The sequence below is a fragment of the Felis catus genome, chromosome F2, assembly GCF_018350175.1.
Source record: "Felis catus isolate Fca126 chromosome F2, F.catus_Fca126_mat1.0, whole genome shotgun sequence".
Classification (NCBI taxonomy): Eukaryota; Metazoa; Chordata; class Mammalia; order Carnivora; family Felidae; genus Felis; species Felis catus.
This window is the reverse complement of record NC_058385.1, coordinates 1,140,461-1,162,685: the sequence shown is the minus strand read 5'-3', so window position 1 is coordinate 1,162,685 and position 22,225 is coordinate 1,140,461. Positions and strand designations below refer to the sequence as shown.

At 43.3% G+C, this 22,225-nt stretch overlaps 1 protein-coding gene and 1 pseudogene across 3 annotated transcripts; one reads left to right on the top strand and one right to left on the bottom strand.

The window, feature by feature from the left end:
- The first annotated feature begins 1,879 nt into the window (after window positions 1-1,879).
- Window positions 1,880-4,177, top strand: LOC111558579 (annotated as a pseudogene).
- A 250-nt stretch (window positions 4,178-4,427) lies between these two features.
- Window positions 4,428-22,206, bottom strand: MCM4 (minichromosome maintenance complex component 4). 3 transcript variants are annotated; one of them, XM_023248352.2, is made up of 17 exons: window positions 22,153-22,206; window positions 21,310-21,393; window positions 20,757-20,921; window positions 20,258-20,421; window positions 20,062-20,163; window positions 19,777-19,872; window positions 19,605-19,700; window positions 18,338-18,476; window positions 15,765-15,985; window positions 13,570-13,690; window positions 11,048-11,307; window positions 10,239-10,604; window positions 9,662-9,789; window positions 8,247-8,454; window positions 7,008-7,236; window positions 6,371-6,504; window positions 4,428-5,110 (listed from the first exon to the last, which is right to left on the bottom strand). In XM_023248352.2, the coding sequence occupies exons 1-17, from the start codon at window positions 22,184-22,186 to the stop codon at window positions 5,018-5,020; spliced, it is 2,640 nt and encodes an 879-aa protein (XP_023104120.2). In that variant the 5' UTR covers window positions 22,187-22,206; the 3' UTR covers window positions 4,428-5,017. The 3 variants fall into 3 exon arrangements, with proteins under 3 accessions (XP_023104120.2, XP_006943270.2, XP_019678189.2); XM_006943208.5 differs by lacking the exon at window positions 22,153-22,206 and adding an exon at window positions 21,556-21,632; XM_019822630.3 differs by lacking the exon at window positions 22,153-22,206 and adding an exon at window positions 21,526-21,598.
- Between the last annotated feature and the right edge of the window lie 19 nt (window positions 22,207-22,225).

The following is a 22,225-nucleotide window of genomic DNA, read 5'->3' as shown; positions in this document are numbered from 1 at the left end:
ACTGACTGAGCCACCCAGGTGCCCCTACAGTATTCATTTTTAAAATTATGTTATGAAATTGTTCTGAGGTTACATGAGGCAATGTCATTGTTTTTAGGCTATATGTGGTTTTTAGGAGGTTTTTAGAGGTAAAGAGGCATCCTCTCTGTAACTTACTCTCAAATGATTAAAAAAACATTTATAGAGAATGATAAAAGCAGACGTGAGAATATGTTAACATTAAAGGAATTTGAGTGAAGAATATATAGGAATTATTTTTACTATTCTTACAACTTTTGTGTAAATCTGAAATATATTTCAAGAAGTTTTAAAAATTGGATTGCAGAGGCATTTTAAGAAATTATCTTAGATTTAGTAAGTAACAGCACTCTCTTAAAGGACATATGTCCTGACCTGTGTGCTAAGAGTCATTAAGTTCTGATTTCTTCATTCTTATTAAATTTTGACTCCTTTGGATGGAATTGTTATATTTATGATGTATAATGGAAGGAGAATGGCATGTGTATATTTGCATAAATCAAATAAAGCCACTGTAACCAGCAAGTTTGGATATCTTCCAGGGTCAAAATCAGAGAGAATTCAAGTGGAATATATTGTACTGTCATGTTTAAAAAAAAAAAAACAAAAACAAAACATACACATTCATAGGAATTAAGCTGAAACTGTATTGTCCTAGTTAGAAAAACCCACATTGTCCTTATTTTGTTCACAGTAACAGTACTGAGCATTTATGGCGCTAGTGTCCTATGCACTGCACGTTGGCAGTAAGCCATGGGCCAGGATTTGAGCCTGGCAGCCTGTGCTCTCTTAAACCATCTGATATAAAAAGAAGACGCTCTTCAGTCCAAGGCAGCGTTTCTCGACCTTTCCTTCCCCATACTCCTGAGGGGTATGATGTGCTGCAGCTGAGTCATGAGGCACACCTCCCAGGAGCACCTGTCAGAATTCAGGGGGGCGGAGCTCTAATTTAGCACATCCTTTTATTCTTCCACTCTACATCCTAAGAGTTCACGGATTTCGAGAATGTCCTCTGGTAAGCATTGCACAGAGGTTGTCGCCATTCCTGCTTTCAGAGACCTACAGACCATTGGAAAGTCATAGATGCGAATAAGAAATTCACTGAAATAAACTTAAATTAACTATGATGGAACCAGCCAGCAACAGGATATCCACATTTTCGTTCAGCTAAAATTCCCTTAAAATCAAACTATGTATATATTTCATTTACATTGCATATAATTTCCATCTTGGTATTGAATGACAAGGTTTAGAAAAAAAATCACTAGTGTATAAACTCCAGGGAGAAAAACGTTAAGTCAACAACTATTTGAGTATACATTATTTCCCAAGCAATTTCAGGTACTACAAATACACATTATTCAATTTCAAATATGGCTTCCAGTATTCTAGTCATTGCTGTAGACTAAGAATTTGGAGAAAGAACCTGCCTTCATTTCCTATACCAATTCTAACTCTACAGAAATGAATAAAGGAATCAGCTCTGGAACTTTATGAACCTTGATTTCTAGCTACGTAGTGGCAGCAATGCAATGTTTTTAATTAGTTTATATTTGTGCAAGGGACTCATTTCTTTGTGACTTTATTCTGTATGCAATTTAGGGAAAAAGTCAAGAGCTCTTTCTCAGCGGCCATGGGACAGTTTGCTACTGCTTTCAGGTAACTGCCTCACAAAACTCTACATAATGCAGTTTCCATAATGATGATGTATGCTATTTACAGCATGTCAGTGGCGAGCTCAAATACAGCCTAAGAACCAGTTATCTCTGAGTAACTCAAGGGATGTGAATAAAGCACTTCTAGTCTGAATAACACGTGGTGACAAGAACACAGTTTAACAGATTCAAGCTTCTCAGTAAAACGTTTAAGACGTACGTATCACGTGACGGGCGCGGGGGAAGCTTCTCCGCCTGGTTTGAGAAGAGTAAGCAGCATGTCCAAAAGCCCTGAACCGTTCCAAACCTGAGCAATAATAGCCAGAGTGTGGCATAGTTACATAAAGTGAAATTTGGAAAGTCTGAAGCCTTGACTGTAATTCCAGCTTCATCTCTTGCTTTGTGTCTTCAGGCGAGAGATAAGGCTTCTTGCTTCCTTCATCTATAAAAGATTGAGCCTACGGAGTGGATGAGGATTACATACAAAAGGGTGTCCTACACAGGTGAATTCTTGAGGAAACCTCACTAGTAAGGTCACTTGGCGGGCGGTTGACCTGGATCCTGCGGTGACGCCCCAACCTAACCACTGCCTCCTTCAACATATGAGGTGTTTTGCAAACCTGGCAAGAACAGCACAAATAAGAACGCCGACTCACAAAAAAAAGTTTGATGAAAATGGCCTCCAGGCGGAAGGCGGCGCGCGAAAGCACCTGGAGCCGAGGCCGCGGCCGGCCGTGGGAGGGAAGCGGCGGCGGGACAGGCCGCGGCCACGGGAGGGAAGCGGCCGCGGGGTTCGCCATGCGACGGCCCTGCCCTGGCTGGGCACCGGCGGCTCCAAAGCCCGGGGGCCTGAGGCCCCTCGCCTCGGCGGCCGGGGGTGGAGGGCGGAGCCCCGGGGTCGGCAGTCGCTGAGCAAGCTTTGGTGCGGCCGCGAGGCCGCGTCCGGTCCCCCTTCGCATTTAGGCGCCACGGCTCCAAGTTCTGCGATGAGGAAGGGGAACGGCTCACGAGGAGACAGTCGTCACCAGGAACGGGCAGAAGCGGGCCAAGCCGAGGCGGGTACCTAAGAACCTGCTTCCTCAGGGCCTCGTGAAGCTGGATCCTCCCCGCGTCCACGTGGATTTTCCTGGGATCCTCTATGAGGTGTGAGCCTGGGGAGTGGCAGGCGCAAGCACTCCCTGCCCCAGGAAGAAACCCCCAGGCTCGAGGAGTGGCTTCCATTAAGGAACGGAAGCTGGTGCCACGACCCCGAATAAACCGCAGTGGCCGGGAACCTTCAGTTGTGCGCCGGGCGGTCCTGCAATGTTGGTTGGGTGTTGGTTTGTAAGTGGACAAGAGGTGGCTGGTGTCTGGCGAGGGCTAAAGGCAGAGTTACCAGCCCACCTTCCCCAGCAATCCCTACAAGGAGCACAGCAGGGCATATGCTGGTCAGTGACATATGCCGGGTCAGTGACGCCTCATTCCTGCACCCTTGCCTGGTCTGCTTTCTTCCAAGCTGGCCCAGAGACCAGCCCTGCTAGGGGCTACTGCACTTTACAAGCAAGATCTGCCTTCCTCCAGCCCCTGGGCTGTGGGAATTGTATTCAAGTGGGAACTTCTTGCCCTCATTTCCCTTACTGCCGTGTTTGCTACCTTGGCGACTCCTGTGTTGGACAGAGGTTGGGGGCAGGGCAAGCCTGATTCTTCCTGCCTACCTGCTCATCTGTTCCCACTCCCAGATGGATGGGCAGTTGGCCAGCTGTTTGTAGAAGATGGGACTGGTGTAGAATTCTCCCTCCACCCAGGGTTGGGCTGATTCCTCCCCACTGCAACTAAGTCTTTCCCCCCGGAGCCCCGTCCCCCCTCCCCCCAAGGGCTGGTGCCAAAAGCTGTAAGGAGCCCACCACCCCTTCCCCTAAGTATACCCATCCCTTCAAGATCGGTCAAGGGAAGGTACTGGAGCCCCTGGGTAGGGACAGAAGGGAGAGATCAACCATAAAAGAATACTTAAAAGGTGAAAGTTTGTAAATAGTCTAGTCCATGACGTTGGGGCAGAGTCTGATTTCTACTTCTAAATGATTTTTTTTAATCCCTAACTGTGCAAGCTCTGTGCTTTTAAGAGTGTGGGAAATGGCTTGAGAAGGGTGGCCCCCACTCTAAGAAGCCTGTTGTGTTGTTTAGTTTCAATAAGATTATTTGTAGACCCTGCAAAAAAAAAAGGCCTCTAAATATCATTCCAAGGTTAACATTTTAATGCTATTTAGCCATTCATTTGGACCTATCATTTTCTTTGCATTCTGTATTAATGAATGTTGACCCTACATTATAAAAAGAAGGCCTACTCGTACAACAATTTAGGTTTTTCATGGATTATTTATTATAATCCTATTTCCATATAAGACTTCAGCTCATGGTGGTTTTGTAAGAATGCCTGTGAGGATTGAAATAAATTTTAAATTTTTTTTTTTTTTTTTGTCAACGTTTATTTATTTTTAGGACAGAGAGAGACAGAGCATGAACAGGGGAGGGGCAGAGAGAGAGGGAGACACAGAATGGGAAACAGGCTCCAGGCTCTGAGCCATCAGCCCAGAGCCTGACGTGGGGCTTGAACTCCCGGACCGCGAGATCGTGACCTGGCTGAAGTCGGACGCTTAACCGACTGCGCCACCCAGGCGCCCCTCTTTTATGACTTCTAAAGCACTATCATGAATTTCCATGAATAGAGTGTTTATTAAAGCTTTTTTTCTTGATGAAAAATTATACCAGGTAACCCAGTATTACTTAATCATTTATTTAGGAAAAAGTTTACAGATTAGGATAAAGTAGAAATTAACCTAGAACCTAACCATTTCCAACCATCTTATTTTTTTTTGTCTTATGGGAGCCATGAGAACAAGCCTCTGGAAGGAATGACACTTGAGAGTTTTAACAGGGAGAAAGGCTCTGGTCCTTCATTACCTTACACTGAATGATATGCTCTGGCTAAGTTTTATCTCATATTGCAAAAACCTCAAGCATATTCCCTGATTCCCTTAGGAAATCCAGCACTGACATCCTGTGATATATATAAATACAGATTAAAAATCCTGGTGCTATAATAATGGCACTTACAATAACTTTTACTGTACGTTTGTCAATTAGCACAGAAATTTTACTTATAATGTTAAACAAGCGAAAACACACACTTCACTATGAAAACTGAATCCAGGTTAGAAAATTTTTATGGAGCCAAAAAGATGACTTTAAGGAATCTATTTCCACTGACGGCAGCAGTGGCAGCTGACTGGCCCCATGCTGTACACATATGCAAGCAAGTGCAACGACCAAGTGCAGACAAGCCACAAACAGCGCTGTCCCGGAGAGCTTCAGAGCAAGCGGACGGTTTTGCCAGTTACTGTCAAGAAGTCGTCATCAGCCAAGGCACGCAGGGCTTCTTCAAACATATCTTTGGTAATCGCCTTTGGGGAAGAGATGAAAACAATTATTTTACATGTCAAGTACTCCTTACCTGTAGAGATACAATGATTTCAATTTTTTTAAATGTCTTTTATTTATTCATTCATTTATTTATTTTTAATGTTTATTTATTTTTGAGGGAGACAAAGACAGAATGCGAGTGGCTTAGGAGCAGAGAGAGAGGGAAACACAGAATCCGAAGCAGGCTCCAGGCTCTGAGCTGTCAGCACAGAGCCCGACGTGGGGCTCGAACTCACAAGCCATGAGATCATGACCTGAGCCGAAGTCGGACGCTCAACCGACTGAGCCACCCAGGTGCCCCTTAAATGTTTATTTTTGAGAGAGAGGGAGAGATTGAGTGGGGAGGGGCAGAGAGGGAGACCCAGAGTCCAAAGCGGGCTCCAGGCTCTAAACTGTCAGCATAGAGCTTTAGGCAGGGCTTGAACTCTTGAGCCCTGAGATCATGACCTGAATCAAAGTTGGACGCTTATCTGATTGAGCCACCAGGAACCCCTACAATGAATTCAATGTTGAAGAAATACTAGTCTCTTTCCTTTCTGATGGCTGTATACATTCCTTAGGTTCTTTTTTCTTTTCTTTTAATTTAAAAAAAAATTTTACTTTTTGAGAGACAGAGCGAGCAGGGAAGGGGCAGAGAGAGGGAGAGAATCCCAAGCAGGCTCCACGAACCATGAGATCATGACCTGAGCCAAAACCAAGAGTCTGATGCTTAACCAACTGAGCCACCCAGGTGCCCCTACATTCCTTAGGTTCTAACTCAGGACGGGCAACTATTTCCCGTAGAGGAACAGACGGCAATACACAGGCTTGACATCTGCCCATATGATGTAGAAATTACTCAACTCTGCCCCTGTGGTGCCAATGTAACTGAAGATACACAAGTGAAGAAGCATGATGAAAGCAGGCAAAGGGCTGGACTTGGACCCTGGAGTTCTTTTCACTGGACAACTCAACTCTACTTACATCAGGGAACCTGAGCATTTCATCATTAAATTAAGATGCAAGACAACACTATGTACAATAGCAAAACACTGCAAACATCCTAAATGTCCGACAACTGGTTAAGTAAACGATGGAATAGGCATAAATTTTATGATTATTTCTTGATGGGTTTATGGATGGTTTTACTTTTTAAAATATCGTATCTACATTTAAGAAAAAAAGTTAAAAAAAAAAACCCTAAAAGCAGTATTAAAGAAAAAAAAAGAAAAACTCTATTAAGCAAAAAATTAAACACTTACTATGTCAGATTGTCCACGGATATCTTCAAAAAGTTGCTGATATTTTAGAGCTGGTGTTTTGCCCTTAGATAAAATAAGTCTTTTCAATGCTTCAGCTAATTCTTCTTTCCGTTTACGAGAGGTGGCACTCATTCCTGATTTAAAAGAAATTAATGAAAATATTTCTGCTACAGGGAAGTGAAATATTTCAAATTTCCATAAGTATTTTAGTAGTATTGCCACAAAAAGGTTAGGGGACAGTTGGGTGAATGCCAAAATATATTCAACATTGTGAGTTCTGAATTCTCTGTTGTTTCCAATTTTCTATAAGTGAGTAGCCACTAGTTTCCACTAAAACACAGTCCATATAATCTGAAAGGCAAGCAGTGCTCATTAAGAAATGAATTACTTCTTTAAAATGGGCTAACACAGGTGCCTACAGAACAGAATCCCTGTGAAATTAGATACAACACTGTGTGCATGCACATGTGCTAGTGCATTTTTTTCTCGGAAGTTAGCATATTTTTCTCACAATTTCTAACATATTCTCAAAGAGGACCTGATCTGAAAAAGGTTAAGTAAGAACCCCTGCTGCTTCAAGCGATTTGTTAGCTCAAATGTGAAATACTAATTACGTGTACGCTCAGTGCACACAGACCTGTAGTTAGAATGGAGATGTCCACAATGCCCGTCCGGGGGTCGGTGGCAGACTGCTTTAGAGCTTCCCGATGGAGGCGCTTTGCTTCTTCAACATCAATTGCTTCAACTTTGTTTGAAAATCGTACTTTAGCATGGGCTTCTGCTAACCGAATTAATGATTCCAGCTGTCGAGGGTATGCGGAAACCATTCCTCGGCTGCTGCCAATCTTTCTCATGTCTACATAAGCCTAGTGTAGACAGGAAAAAAAACCCCAAAACTCCTTTTAACAATAACCTTACTTTCGTGGTTGAACTTTGAACAGTTAATATTCTGTTAAATAAACTACCAGCTGCCAGGTGCAGCACCGAGGGGAATTAAAGTCAGATCTAGCCATGGCCCTTGAAGCTAGCTCAGCAAGAAGGTGGTATCTGATGTAGCTGTGAAGAATGGGAGCGGGCAGTGGGGTGCCTAAGGGTTGGCACTCAGGGGACACAGTGTACTGGGGGTAAAGCGCAGGCCACAATTACAGCAGAGGACTAATCAGGGTGCCTGTCTGAAAAAGATGCTCAAGGCACCGTCTCTGATTTATGCCCCTGCTGAGGGTTCATTTAATGAGCAAGGTGGGCAGACTACTGGGATAATGTTACAAAGGTGAGTTGTATTAAACTCACATTTTTATGACATAATTTTATTTCTTTTTGAGCAACCCTCAAGTATATGATACAAATGGAAAATTATGCATCACTTACAACTTTCATTGAAGCATTTTTCGGGGGTTTAGGATATATAGCCCATCAAAGCACGAGGAACCTTCCTAATATCATAAATAACTTATCATTATGCATTGTATACATGTGAAAGGACACTGAAAAGTGAACATCAGATACTTGCAATTCATTTTATGTTTTAGAAACAAGCAAATGGAAGCTCAGAGAAATTAGATGACTTCTCCAGAGTTACAAAGTTAGTAAGCAGTATCTCTTGTACTTCAAATCAGGTATTCTGATCTTAAATTCACTGTGCTTACAAATATTTAATTACAGAAAGGTTTTACAACATATACAAATGAATCCTTTCCCCCCTTTTACCTTTAGAAAAGTTAATTTTGCAACACAGGAGAAAAAAATGAGTTATAGAAAATAGTATGTCATAAACTAAATTACTGTTTTAAAGGGGATGACCAGTCAATTCCATTGATGCAACCAGCTACCAGCTCAACAGACACATTTTCAGGGTTTTAATAGGGACCTGTGTTACCTCGATGAGAGCCTGGCTGGCTTCCTGGCTCAGCCGAGGCACGACCGCGCCGTGGGCGTAAGCGATGTAGTCCTTCAGCACTGCCATGTCCATGAACTCCTCTTCCACTTGTTCCTCACTCTGGTAGTACAGAGACACAAGATGGTGAGCCAGACGCCTGTCGTATGCTTCGTCCTGAGGGTCCAGCATGAGGAAGATCAAATCAAACCTGAGAAAATATTGTGAAAAAAACCTGTTTTCCTGCTCGGGACACCAACGTACCCACAAATTTAAATTTGCTCCTGAGCCACATAGACACGCAGAGCGTGTGCACATGTAGTCAGGGTTGCCAAGGGACAATTAAGGGTCTGCTGTCCCGTGGTCCGGTGAGCCTTCAGTTCAACCCCTTCTCCCTGTTCTGGCCCCAGCAGGTGCCTGTTCTTCTGGCCCTTAGCTCTGCCCAGGAAAAGGCTTGTCACCAAATAGCCGAGTCAAAGAAGTACGATTCCTCCAAGGGAAATGTTATGGTAATTTGGAAGACTGGAAGATTTAAAGGAAAATGCAAAACAAACAAACAGAACAAAACAACTTTGGTTAGAAAAAAAAGTCTAGGGGCACCTGGGTGGCTCAGTCGGTTAAGTGTCCGACTCCTGATTTTGGCTGAGGTCATAATCTCACAATTTGTGGGTTCAAGCCCCACATCGGGCTCTGCACTGACAGTACAGGGCTTGCTTGGGATTTTCTCTCCTCTTGTACCCTTCCCCCAAATAAATAAACTTAAAAAAAAAAAGTTGAGTAATTAAAATCTCAAAATCCATTTATGAAATACATCAATACTTGTAGTAATGGGGCTGAGAAAAAGCATGGACCACAGAACTCCACTTTCACAAATTTAATTTTTCAGAACCTTATCTGTCATGTGAAGCCATTCCCTGTACTTAATATTCTATAGTGGCTTTAAGACTGAGATGAGCAGTGACTGATGGACAGTATCTTGAGTGATGTCAAGGTGAAATGTCCCAATAGTTTCAATGTTAAGATGCCACTCACAGCTGAGTAGAGAAGCACAGTCCTTGCCACGAAAACCCTGACCAACCATATTAGAAAACTTTGCATTAGAATGAAGAATTTGATACTAGTAGCTGCTGAATGCTATTATTATTATTACTGTTATTATTATTTATTTAGAGAGAGAGAGTATACACAAAGGTGGGGAGAGGGGCAGAGGGACAGGAAAGAGAATCCTAAGCAGGCTCCATGCTCAGTGTAGAGCCCAATGCAGGGCTCGATCCCATGACCCTGGGATCATGACCTGAACTGAAATCAAGAGTTGGACGCTTCACCGACTGAGCCACCCAGGGGCCCCTATTATTTTATCTCACCCTGAAAATTCTACAAATGAGCAAAGTAAGAACATCTCTTTTATGTTCTCATACCTTGATAATAATGTGTGAGGCAGCTGGATATTTTCAATGGTAGTTTTTTTAGGATTCCATTGAGACTCAATAGGATTTGCTGCTGCCAGGATAGACGTGCGTGCATTGAGCTGGCAAATGATCCCAGCCTGTCAGAGAAAACAGTGCAGTTAGAAGCTTTACCCTAACGCTGGCAGGAACAGTGTGAGCGATCTTCCGCTGGCACGCCCTCTGCCATGTATCCACTGTCAACAGCAGCCATGCAACAGCACCTTGTAAGGGTGACGTCAGCAGATCCACCTGGGACAATCCCATCCTCAGATTCATGCCAAGAACAGAGTTTTAGATAAATGCAAGCCGTAACTGCATTTTTGTCACAAACTAAACCCCTTGCAGGACATTTTGGACAAACTCAAGTTCTACGAATTCCACACATTAGTGAGCCAGTACAGCAAACAAAAGATGATCTTGCGGAAAATACTTTTTCAAAAGCATTTAGCTGACACCTAGCAGGAGAAGTACTGGAAAGTATTCACGAGTTTCCCAAAGTTCTAGATTTCTAAGTGTACCCACGTTAAGCATGCAGAACGGGCCTCACCTTTGCAATGGAAAGAGTCTGCTGTTCCATGACTTCGTGCAGTACTGATCTCGTACTTTCATTCATCTTGTCAAACTCATCAATACAGCAGATACCATTGTCACTCAGAACAAGGGCACCAGTCTGCAAGACAAGCTGCCTTGTCTCAGGGTCTTTCATCACGTATGCGGTGAGGCCAACTGCACTGGAGCCTTTCCCAGACGTGTACTGGCCCCTGGGGACCAGATTGTACACATACTGCAGCAGCTGAGACTTGCTGGTACCAGGGTCACCACACAGCAGGATGTTGATCTCAGCACGAAATTTGCCTCTGCCTGTGTGACTAAAATCCTTTCTTGTTCCACCAAAGAGCTGAAGCAAGATTCCCTAAACAAACATGTTAAACATTCAATTACTACATAGTAACTGAGATCCAGTATAAGCGTTAGTGGGATTTTCTTACTCTGTGAATACAAAAATTACAATTAAGAAATTAAAGGAAGGTGGAAATGACACAACAGTGCTTTAAATGATCACTAACCAATTTGTATAGAAGCACACACCACTATGCCAGAATAGTGGCCATGCAAATCCCTATTCTGACCCCATCTGGTTATGTTGAGAAACATCCAAGTTCAACGTAGACATGAGGAAATGGACAATGATGCTGTGATTCTTGTTGACCAATAACTAAATCAGACTGTGAGCACCTGCTCTATGGAACAGGCAACAACTCTTATCCTTTATGGGCTGGGGGGCAGGGGGGATGTTTATACCTTTTGATCTCAAAGAACTACAAATCCTGATCAAAGTTAAAAATCCATTGTTACCTTCTTTATATCTTCGTGTTCATAAATGCTTGGAGCCAAGGCTGAAGCAAGTCTCTCATAAATGTCTGGTTTTCTGGAAAGTTCCTTAAGCAACTCCACACGCTTCTCTGAAAACAGTTTCTGCTCTGCTTCTTCATCAAGGCCATGTAGACGTTTTGCATCAGTTTTCCGATAGTGAATGACATCAATGTGGGTTTTGTAGACAGACTTCACATTACTCACACGTGAGTTGACTCGAATAGGAACAGCTCGATAGATGCCTGAGGACACAACCAAGACACCTGCTTTTATCTTCTCCTCAATGGATCATAAACCAGCATGGACAACAGGGAGCACCGCAGAGATCTGACGGCTGGCAGGGGAAGTGAGCCTCCACGCACACTGCCTTCGCGGCCCTCCTAGAATCAAGGGCTCAGGCCTTTGCTACAAAGCTCCCCACTGAAGGGGGCAAGTTGGGAAGAACACAGGTTTTTGAAAAAAGCAGACCCAAAAATGTGTTCATCTGTGACTGTTAGCTCTATGACCTTGAGCACCTATCTGAGTATAACCACTGCATACAATCATCCTGAGATTAAATGAAATTATTTTGCTTTTAACACAATGCTGGCTGATGGCTGTGTTCTGTAAACAGTATTCTGAAATAGTTATTTTCACTTCTCTTAAGCTTAGTGTACTGAATCTGCTTAATAATTATTTGACAAAGTACTATTATTTAGAACAAAGTCCTAAAATCCTGTACCAAAAATTTGGAAAGAAAGGAAATCCTAAAAGCTCTTTTACAAATTACTCAAAAATTACTTAGACATGACAGCCTACGGAGTCAAAGGTGAAGATATGATACAGGAAAAATAAAAGTGTTTCTAGGTGAATGGCCATGCCCCAGTGTGCTTCTTAAATATAATTTAAGAACATTAGAGGTAAATGAACAATCAGCGCTTCAAACGTACCAACTCATTTGTTCTTTAAGAAGTGTTTCCCGGGGTGCCTGGGTGGCTCAGTTGGTTAAGCATCCAACTACAGCTCAGGTCATGATCTCATGGTTTGTGAGTTTGAGCCCCTCTCACGGTTTGTGAGTTTGAGCCCCGTGTCAGGCTCTGTGCTGACAGCTCAGAGCCTGGAACCTGCTTCGGATTCTGTGACTCCCTCTCTCTGCCCCTCCCTCACTTGTGCTCTGTCTCTATCAAAAATAAATAAACGTATAAAAAAAAAAAAAAAAAAGAAGTGTTTCCCAACCTGATAGGTCTGTTTATGTTTCCTGACTTTCAAGCTGGAAGGCCTGGACTCCGGGACAATCCACTTTCCTGCTGCTTGAGGAGCAAGCATCTGTGCCCTCTACCAACAGCCTTCACGACAAGCCTCCATAGATTGCTGGTCCTTCTGTTTATTAGCAGGTCACGTAATTCTTTTTCAAGACGTAAAAACCAATTTAAATGCAGTATTCTGAGACTACACACCCTTCTTCAGGCAAGCCAGATTAGGGATGGATGATGATTTAAAGTGGTCTAGTTATCTCTACTGGTGCTTGCAGGGATTCACTGCCTTAGAACAGCACAAACAATACTTACTTTACATTCATACGGTGCTTTCCACAGCACCCCCCCCCCCAATACGTTCACCTGTATCATCACATTAATTCCACTTGGAGGTTGAGGAAATTAAAATAGCAGACTAAATACTTTACCAAAGATTTCAAAACAGTAGGGGCAGAACTAGTCGTCCACATTGTTATCAGGTTGCCAGGGACAATGCTGGGCTTCATACCGGGAGACACGGGATGAGAAGTCCTAACTCACTGAACACAACCAAGAGGCTGCCCCGGGAGCCACGGCCACTCCCTGGACTTAGTCCCCTCACTGCCCTCAATGAAGAACTGTGCTTGCTGTCCAAACACACCCCCTTTGAGAAACCAGGTGCTCATGCTGCTCAAAGCAGAGAAAAACTGGCATGTGTGCGTGGCGCAGTGACATAGCACTCTCGTGGCCAGAGGAGGGGAGGAGCCCTGTGCCACAAATTAGAACCTCAGCTACAGTGATCTGCAAGTCTCAGTGTCCACTCCCTCCAAAACTATCACGTGACTCGTGCGTGGAAGCAAAGTGCTCTGACCCATTCTTCTCTATGACAGGTGAGTGTTAACCCTTGGCTGTGCATTTGGGAAATAAGTAGCAAATTACTTAAAATTCCTGAGTTGGTGAGTGCTGCTTCCTGGACCTGCTCGTATGATTTCAATCTTAGCAACACCAGCCTTGTCTGAGCCGTTTTCTCAAGATACCAACACTATCAAGTCAAAATACACTCACAGCTCTGGAACACAGAGATGTCAAAAGCAAGCAACTGCAAGGACAATGACTGGAAAGGTTCTATCCTGCTAGGTAGAAAGGTGATTAAAGCAGGACTCATTTCCTCAAGACTCGAATGACTCCTGCAGGCAGGACCAAGCCAGAGGACTAAAAAGTGTCAAAAAAACAAAAACAAAAACAAAAAACAAGACAGACTTCTCTCATTAATACAATTTACGTTCTTACCTGTAACGTTCACTCTGTCTCCAGGCTGAACCGTGTCAACAAGATCATTGTGAGCAAAAAGGATGACAGTGTGAGGCGTCTGCCCTGCAGGCATATCTTCAGGAGACTCTTGAAGTTTGATCTGAAAGAGCAGTGGAAACCAAAATCTCAACAAATGACAAGCATAATTTGCACAAAACTGCCAGTCTTACTTACAGATAACTACTTTTGATGTTTACCCTGTTTGTTTTTTTTTTAATTTTTTTTAACGTTTATTTTTGAGACAGAGCATGAATGGGGGAGGGGCAGAGAGAGAGGGAGACACAGAATCGGAAGCAGGCTCCAGGCGCTCAGCCATCAGCCCAGAGCCCGATGCGGGGCTCGAACTCACGGACCGCGAGATCGTGACCTGAGCTGAAGTCGGACGCTTAACCGACTGAGCCACCCAGGCGCCCCCCGTGTTTGTTTTTAAAACACCATTCTTTGCTTTTATCTCCAGATAGCTAACATTTTCTTAAAAGCTTTTCATGTGACACGATCACATTTTTGGAAGGATATTGTTTATTTACACATTACCCTAATTGGGGGAAGTGTCTGGTGACTTGTCACCATTTTTTTTTTTTTTTTTTTTTTGCCATTTCAAGGTTGTAGTCGGTATTTCTTGGTTTAAATGTCTGCCTATATTTCTAGTTATGTTTTGAGAAATTACTTCTAATAGATTTCCTAGGTGGAGAAGTACACTTTTCAGATTCATGGTTAAGCACTTCTGTGCATCTCTCCTAGTCACAAATACCTGCCTATTTACTCATCTAAGAGGTATTGGCTGAGTACCTGCCATGTGCTGGACCCTGGTTCTAGGTACTGGAGACTGCAGTGAATGAAGTTCCCTCCCTCAGAGTGGAGGACAGACAATACACAAACACACAAGTGAGTACGTAACATCTGACAGTGACAAATCCAACAGACAGAAGAAAATACAGAGTAAGGAGCACAGGTGGTGGGGGTGAAGAGATGCTTTTTGTAAAGCAAGGCTAGGGAAGGCCTTTCTCAGATCAAGCAACCTCTAGGCAGAGGTGTAAGGATGTTAGAGAGGAAGCCACGTGTTCTGAATGGTAAGAACATTCACTGCAAAGGTCCTGAGGCAAACTTATGCTTGGCTGAGGAAGGAAATGGTTGTATAAGGAAATGGTTGAGACGCTGTCATTGAGGTCTGTGGGTACACAAAGTGTGTTGTGGTGATGTGGGGCCACATAGTTTAGAGGCTACTCTAAGACATTAAAGGTTTTATTTCAAGTCAGTTTGGGAATTCTAAAAATACTATACTAAAGCACCTAGGGAGCAGGGTTGCCAAATTTTTATCTCCAACTCAGCACCACGCTGGCATTGAGTTGAGGTATATTTGCTTATATTAGATAAAAATTTACCAATATTCACCAACATTAAACATTTCTATCTTAATTTTCAATTCTTTGGTTAGTAAAAAGTTGAACACTTTTTCACATTTGCTAATATTTTTCTCACTGACTCCCCATACAGGAAATTACCTTTTGTAGTATTTTGAACACATTCTCTACTTAAATTTTTAAAAGTTGTTTAAATATTGTAACAACAACAAAAAAACAGTCCTTGACCCTGTGTGTGCCTTTACACCATCATAATCGTAGCAAATAAATTATTTTGCTTTTTCCTACTTATTTGTAAGTCATCTTAATAACTTCACCCTAAAATGTCTAGGATTAAAGACGCAAAAGGCCAAACTTCCTTTATAATAAAATCTGTGAGAAAAACTTTAGAAAACCTGTCAATTCATTCTGTACCACTGGCACAGCCGAAAAATGACAAAATCAAACCGAATAATGTTTATCAATCTTTTAAAAAAGATTTTTTAAGTAACCTGTACACTCAACGTGGGGCTCAAACTTACAACACTGAGATCAAGAGTCACATGCTCTACTGACTGAGCCAGCCACAAGCTCGGTTTTTACTGATCTTGGAACACTGCCATCCCAAAGCTGAAGGCTTAAGTTTCAAGTACCCAGCCCAAAACCCTGTAACAAAATCTAGTGTCAAAGAAGGAATGAAATAGCTGGATTCCATTTAGGAAGCCAGGTTTTAGAGCCTTACTAACGGACGTGTTAAATTTGGCTTTTTGAGGATCCAGAGATGTAGAACAAACATGCCAAAGGGGCCTCCCAGGGCCCCAAGAAAGCACACACCATCTGCTTGTCGGAGAACACAGAGCGATTATGGATCAGTGCCATGCTGTGGGTGGTGTGGCAACGCTCACAGACGGAGGGCTCAGCGATGCGACCACGGTCAATCTCCACCCGGGTTGTGTGGGCGCACACTTGGCACTGGAAGAAAGCTTCTTGCATCTCTGGAATCAGCTGGGATGTCCTGATTACCATGCCACTGATGGCGATGAGCTGGTCGATGTCTGCAAGGGGTTGGGGAGAGAGATCAGCTTGTCCATCAGCCACTGTCCACAGCCCAGCCAGGTGTGGTCTTCCCTGAGCTATACGCCTGCCAGGGCAGGTCTGGGCACGCTGTGAAGCCCAGGAGAATGCTACTGGGAGATGCAGAGGTAGCTGGGGATGGCTGGGGTCGCAGACAGGTGCTGTGGCCAGGGCACAAATGTTTCACTGGGTACCCTCAGGTCTGGCTTGAGATGCCCTTCCTGTGTTGTCTTCCTTCTTCTCTGCTCTGATGGACCTCTGGCCCTATGTCCCAGGGCCCCGTCTCCAACAGGCCTCTACCACGTCCCTGCTCGTCTGCCTCTTGTTCTGTCCACCTTCCGGTTTTGGATTAGAAGGTTTACACTTTTGCCTCCTTTGTGCCACGGCCCCCCCCCTCACTCACTGTATCTGTAGAAGTCCTGCTGTGTCATTTTATGTGAAAAGCATGGGCCCTGGAGCCAGATGATCAGGACTGAGAACCTGTGTGACCTTGAGGATATCCTTAGCCACTCTGTGCCTATCTACACATGGCAGTGAGGATGGCACCTACCTTATGAAGTTGTTGAAGATTAACAGCCTGCATACATCAAGCTTAATAAGAACAGTACGTTGCAGTAATAAGCACTATAAAACTTAGGCAATCTTTACTGCCATTTATACAAGAAAGCTCTTATACAGAATATTTTTCACTCTTGTTCCTGGTTCCTCTACAATTTGGGCCTTCCCTGGCAAAACTTTTACCCGACTAATTCCCACTGGTGGTTCCAAATGAGTTACACTGTTATCTGTAGTCAATAGAACTCAGCCTATAGTCAGCCACTGCTGGCTGTGTAGATTGTTTTAGCCTTCCAGTACTTACTGATGATTCATGAGGTCTTTCGCACTTGGCCCAGTCCTCCCTTCCACCTACTTACAAATCTTCCTTTCTTGTCTCCCCACCAATCCTTTTACCTTAACAAGTAACCTCTGTAACTAGTTACACAAATAAACGTAGAAGTTAGAACACTTTTGAAATTAGTTGAGTATCTGGCAATTCCTCTTCCTCCAAAACTGTGATAATCTTCTATCTTACCCCGAATTCTTCATGTACCAGCGCTCTGCCTCTGGAAACTTAACTGTAGCACTCTTACTCAAACAGTCTCCTACTTCCTTCTGCGTCACCACTGAATGGCCGATCATAGCAGTGAGGTCAGGAACAAATTTCATGATACACACATATATGTATATATATTCCTTTAATCAACAGTGAACTCCAACACTTGCTTGCTTATTGGCCGTTGTGTTTTCTTTTACCGATATTTGTGTCTTTTGCATGTTCACCTACAGGGGTATTTACTCATTCTCCATACTTTATACACCTCAATTTTCACACATGGCAAATACTATATTTGTCCTGTATTTTCACTCCCATGGCCACTGTCCAGCTTAGGACCCTGCTGTTCCACACTGGAGCTACTGTTAACATCTCCTAACTGAATTTCAACATACCTTGCACACCAGACCGACCCACCATAAACTTCTCAAGAGTGCAAAAGCCTTCTTGCCTTCTCCTGAAAAAGTATCAATGGCTCCCTATTGACTTTGGAGTAAAAATCTGTATTAAATTGGAATTCCAAGTTCTTCAGGACCCAGGCTTTCCAGCCCTCACACAAACATTAACTCCCTGCTTCAGCCAGCATTTGCTATTCATGCTCAGCTCTGGTTCACTTCTGCCTACATCCCCCTTTGTGCTGTATCATGATTCCTTCATGCTTGCTTTCCAAATCCTTACTATAACCCAAATTTCTCTCTCAACATGAACTCTTTCCACCTGGGCCTAGAACTCCTGCCCTCCCTCAGCTGAGACATCTCCTGCACTGATCTCCTGTTCTACATTTTTCTTTTATTACTTTCCGAACTAGAGTTCTTTCTTAAGCTCCAAGGCAGGGATCATATTTTGCATTTGTTTTCTACAGTGATTTTGAAAAAAGTGCTTACTTAGTAACTGTGAAATTATTATATTTGAGCAAGTTCTTCTTAAGATAGACAGTTGTCAAGAGTTATAACATTTTTTATGTAATTTCAGTTAAGTTAAAAAAAGGTACAGTGGGTTCAAAGGTGTGTAATTTGGGCAAGTTCTTCTTAAGATAGTTGTCAAGAATTATAACATTTTTAATATAATTTCAGTTAAGTTAAAAAAGGTACAGTGGGTTCAAAGGTGTGTAAGGTAAATGAATTTGCCATATAGTCAAGTTATAATCCATTATCATCACTATCACATACACCAACTCTTTTAAAGTTCCTTGATAATGAAATAAGATTTTGTTTCTGTATTTTCTTATTAAAAACATTACCTTCTGGATTCAGGTTTCTCATATTTTTTGTCTTCAGTGCGTTGAATGGTCTTACTTGAATCTGATGTTCTAAGATTGAATCAGGGTAACGGTCAAAGAAGATCTCATTGACAGCCATGTCAAAGGTTGGGATAACTTCCTGTAATACATAGAAAAAAATACATAGAAACAAAGGTATGTTTATATTTCCATCTTAGAATTAAATACAAAAAATAGACCATTTCATATTGGCAATATAAAAACAAACACACAGCATAATCTGAATATCATATATCACCTGAATATAATCATAACATGCATTTTACAAAACCTTGGGTACATTGAGACTGAGCTATCTCACCTTTGCATATTCTCATTTGGGTTAAGAGTGACCACGCATATGAAATCTTCACAATGTATTGCCTCGTCTTAGGCTTTTAATTAGTAACAAAAGGATTTTAAACTTTTGTGTCTTATTTTTTTCCCCATAATGATACCAGAATAAATAAATCATAATTACTGCAAATTTGTTAACATTTGTTTTCCATTTTACAGGTGAAAAATCAGCCTCTGAGAGGCTAGAGAACTTGACCAAAGTCACACAGCTATTATGTAGCAAGATCAAGATATAAAACCAAGTCAGCTTGCCCCAAACCTACAATCATAATCAATATAGCTCAGGGGCGCCTGGGCAGCTCAGCTGGTTAAGCGTTCAACTTTGGCTCAGGTCATGATCTCGCGGTTTATGAGTTGAGCCCTGCATCAGGCTCTGTGCTGATGGCTCGGAGCCTGCTTTGGATTCTGTGTCTCCCCCCCCTTTCCGCCCCTCATGCTCGTGCTCTCTCAATAATAAATAAACGTTAAAAAGAAAAAATCAACATAGCTGATACTTCAATAAAATCTGACCGAAAGCTTAAAAAAAAGTTAACATAATCTGTTACAGATGGCACAAATACGTAATGCATTTATTTATAAAATATTTCCACTTAAGATCATTTATTTCATCCAACCCAAGGAGCTATCAATTTTAAGATTCACCATTATTTTATATACTGTTAAATATTGCCAATTAAACTATGACATGCCACTAACAATAATACATATCCCTATTTTGGAAAGGTAAAAGTATGAGAAAAATGTTCATCTTAAAGGAGAAGAAACATGATTTTCTTAAGTTTTTGTGCTCTGGAAGCCCATTTTGGAGACCAATGAAATTCAGCTATTAAAAAATCCTCTAGATATTCTGGATGTTTACTGTAGTTCATCAAGGTCAAAATCAAATTCTTACCTGTGGGTAGCAGATGAGCTGTCTGTATAGATTTTTGTCAAACGATTTTATGTGTTCACAGTTTACATTTAAAAATGGCTCCCCAATGACATTAATCTAGAAAAGAAGACAAGTTATGTTCTGCTAACTGTTTTAAAATACATAATTTGAATTTATAAGACTATTTGATTACCTCTCCAAGTCGCTGCATGTACAGAGGTTCCGTAATATCTATGCCAATATTTTCTTCTTCTTTAGCCAGAGGGTCAATAAAACGCTGAAGGAACCTCTTGATGTAGAGAGAAAAACATGAAATCTGATGCATTTAGGAATAAGCAACTACTCAAAATGCAAAAAATTATAAGCCCATCACTATTTGGAGGCATATGTATTCTTATACAGCCAAGTGTTATGGCTACTTATAGTTCATAAACTCTTTCTCCCAGCACTTTCAGAGCCATATTAAAGTACAGCTTACCTGAAAACTTTCTTTGCATGTTGCTACATTTACATCTGTTCCCCAAATCACAAGCTTTTGGCCTAGAGACTGCTCACTCGCCACTATATCTTCTGTTGCTGGCTATACACAAAAACACGATAGAACAATGTTAATGGGGAATTACCCATCCCATGTCCCCCAAAACCTCTATCAGAAAACCGTACTGTGTACTCACCACATCGGACTGCAAATCCACCTGCAGGCCTTTCCGAGCAGACCCCAGGTCAGGCCTCTGCCTCACAGGCGTGCCTCTAATAGCACTCCTTGGGGTTCCCTCTACCCGAGAGCTGGGAGTGCCATATGTCAGTGGTGAACTAACGTCAAAGTCAAGGGGGATTGCTACAAAAACAAAGTTTGACAGTCTACAATAAAATTCTGGTAGCCTATCAAATCAAAAACTAGAGCATGTTATTGGTTGATCTAAGTCATCTAAACACAACAGCAAATAACGTTCCTTGCAACCTGAAGTGATGAAGATCCCAGGACTATTAAACCTTCTAGTAAAAAAGCACCAAAACTTTCTTTCTCTGCTCACGAAGCCCTTACACCTACTATCTTGTACTCTTGCTGAACATACAGTTACATTAACCACCCGTTAACAAACCAGCACATCTGACCAGCAGAAGCATCATCATATATTAACCACAGTATAACTTAGAACGCCAGAAACACACTTGAAGAATGTATCTGAGCAGGGCTGGAAAATAACGTGTCCTGAGCGGCAGGGCTCTGTAGGTCAGCTCCGGGCGAGGTCGGCATAGGCTGCAGCTCTCCTGTAGAGGTAGAATCTTCGCCTCTACGTCTCTGATACGGTGATGACCTGGCATCCTCACTTCGAGCTTGTGACATACAAAACAGAAAAGATGGCCATTAATTCTCACGTTTGGTCTTCCTCGAGTTCCATCAAATCTTTTGGGAACAAGCAACAAACCAAACAAAAAGGAGACAAATGGGCATGGACATATTTACAAATAAAAAACAGCTTGGCAAGGGTGGAAATGAAGGCCCAGCGCTGCCTGCCTCACAAACAAAGTGCCTGCACACTAGAACTGGCAGAACACCGGGCAAAGGGCTCGCAGTCCGCCCATCTTACTCCATGCCAAGACTTAAAGACACCGCTCCGAAACTGAAACCCGCGGGGCCCTGCGCACAGACCAGGGTGGCGGGAAAAGGCCAAAAGAGAGGCCAGGGTAATGCGGCGAGCCCGACCCACGGGAAGGGACTTACGCGTCTGCGCGGGAGTGATTCGCCCGCGCCGGCTGCCGCGGCGGCTCGGGGTGGACGCCGGAGACGACATGGTGCTCGGGGTACCTGCGCAACGAAAAGGGAGGTTCACGCCGCGTCCGCCTCCGGTTTTCCCCTTCCCCACCGCACAGACAACCGCGCTGGACACCGCGCCGCACCGCCCCCGCCCTCTAGCTGCTGCTGGGGAAGCGCGGCCACCTTAGAGGCGCGCAGGAGTCCCAGACGCACCCGGAGGCTAGTGTCCCGAAACCGCGGGGCTGGGCCTAGATTTCCCGCCAGCGGCACTGTCGTCCACGCCCTCGGCGGTGCGCCACCAATCACAGAGGCGCCCATGTATGGCCCCGCCTCCGGGAGACGCCACTGCGCACCTACAGGGGAGATTGAGCAGCCTCCCTCGGCGCCTCACGGCAACAGACTCAAGCCTCGCTCGGTGCCGCCCCCTCCGTTTAGGTGGTCTGACCCCCTACGAGACGGCGTTTTCGCGGGAAAACTGGGGTGTCCGGCCAGACCAGGTTTACGGAGGGGTTTTTCTACACTGTGGTGTTGGCTAAGAATGTTTTTCTGTATCCGTTAGGCACTTCATTTTTAAAGACATTACACATGCATTTTTCACTCTTTATCAAGGGACAACTTTGTCGATCTTGACCCAAGCCTCTAGCTTGTTTTTCTTTTTCCTGCCTTTGATTGACCCCAAGTCACCAACATTCCGCCCCATTTATTTCGAGGCCAAATTGTTGAAGTCCTGTTTCTCCCTAGGCTTCGATGTAAGCGTCCTAAGTGTATTGTGTGTAACACATTCGTTGGCCTTCTAATATCTTAACTCACATCTAAGCGGCTCTTCTTCCAGAGAAGTCTCCATTCAAGGTCTCCCGCAAGAGCCCAGACACCGCGAGCCCCG

What these genes read in the sequence shown, in the direction of transcription:
- MCM4 (XM_023248352.2), bottom strand. Translation starts at nt 22,186, where the DNA reads ATGGAGACTTCTCTGGAAGAAGAGCCGCTTAGAT. An exon ending in AGACAGAGTGAACGTTACAG is followed by an intron (nt 11,308 to 13,569) that starts GTAAGAACGTAA and finishes TTGTGTCCTCAG; the next exon opens with GCATCTATCGAGCTGTTCCT. An exon ending in CCAGCCAGGCTCTCATCGAG is followed by an intron (nt 7,237 to 8,246) that starts GTAACACAGGTC and finishes TGTCTACACTAG; the next exon opens with GCTTATGTAGACATGAGAAA.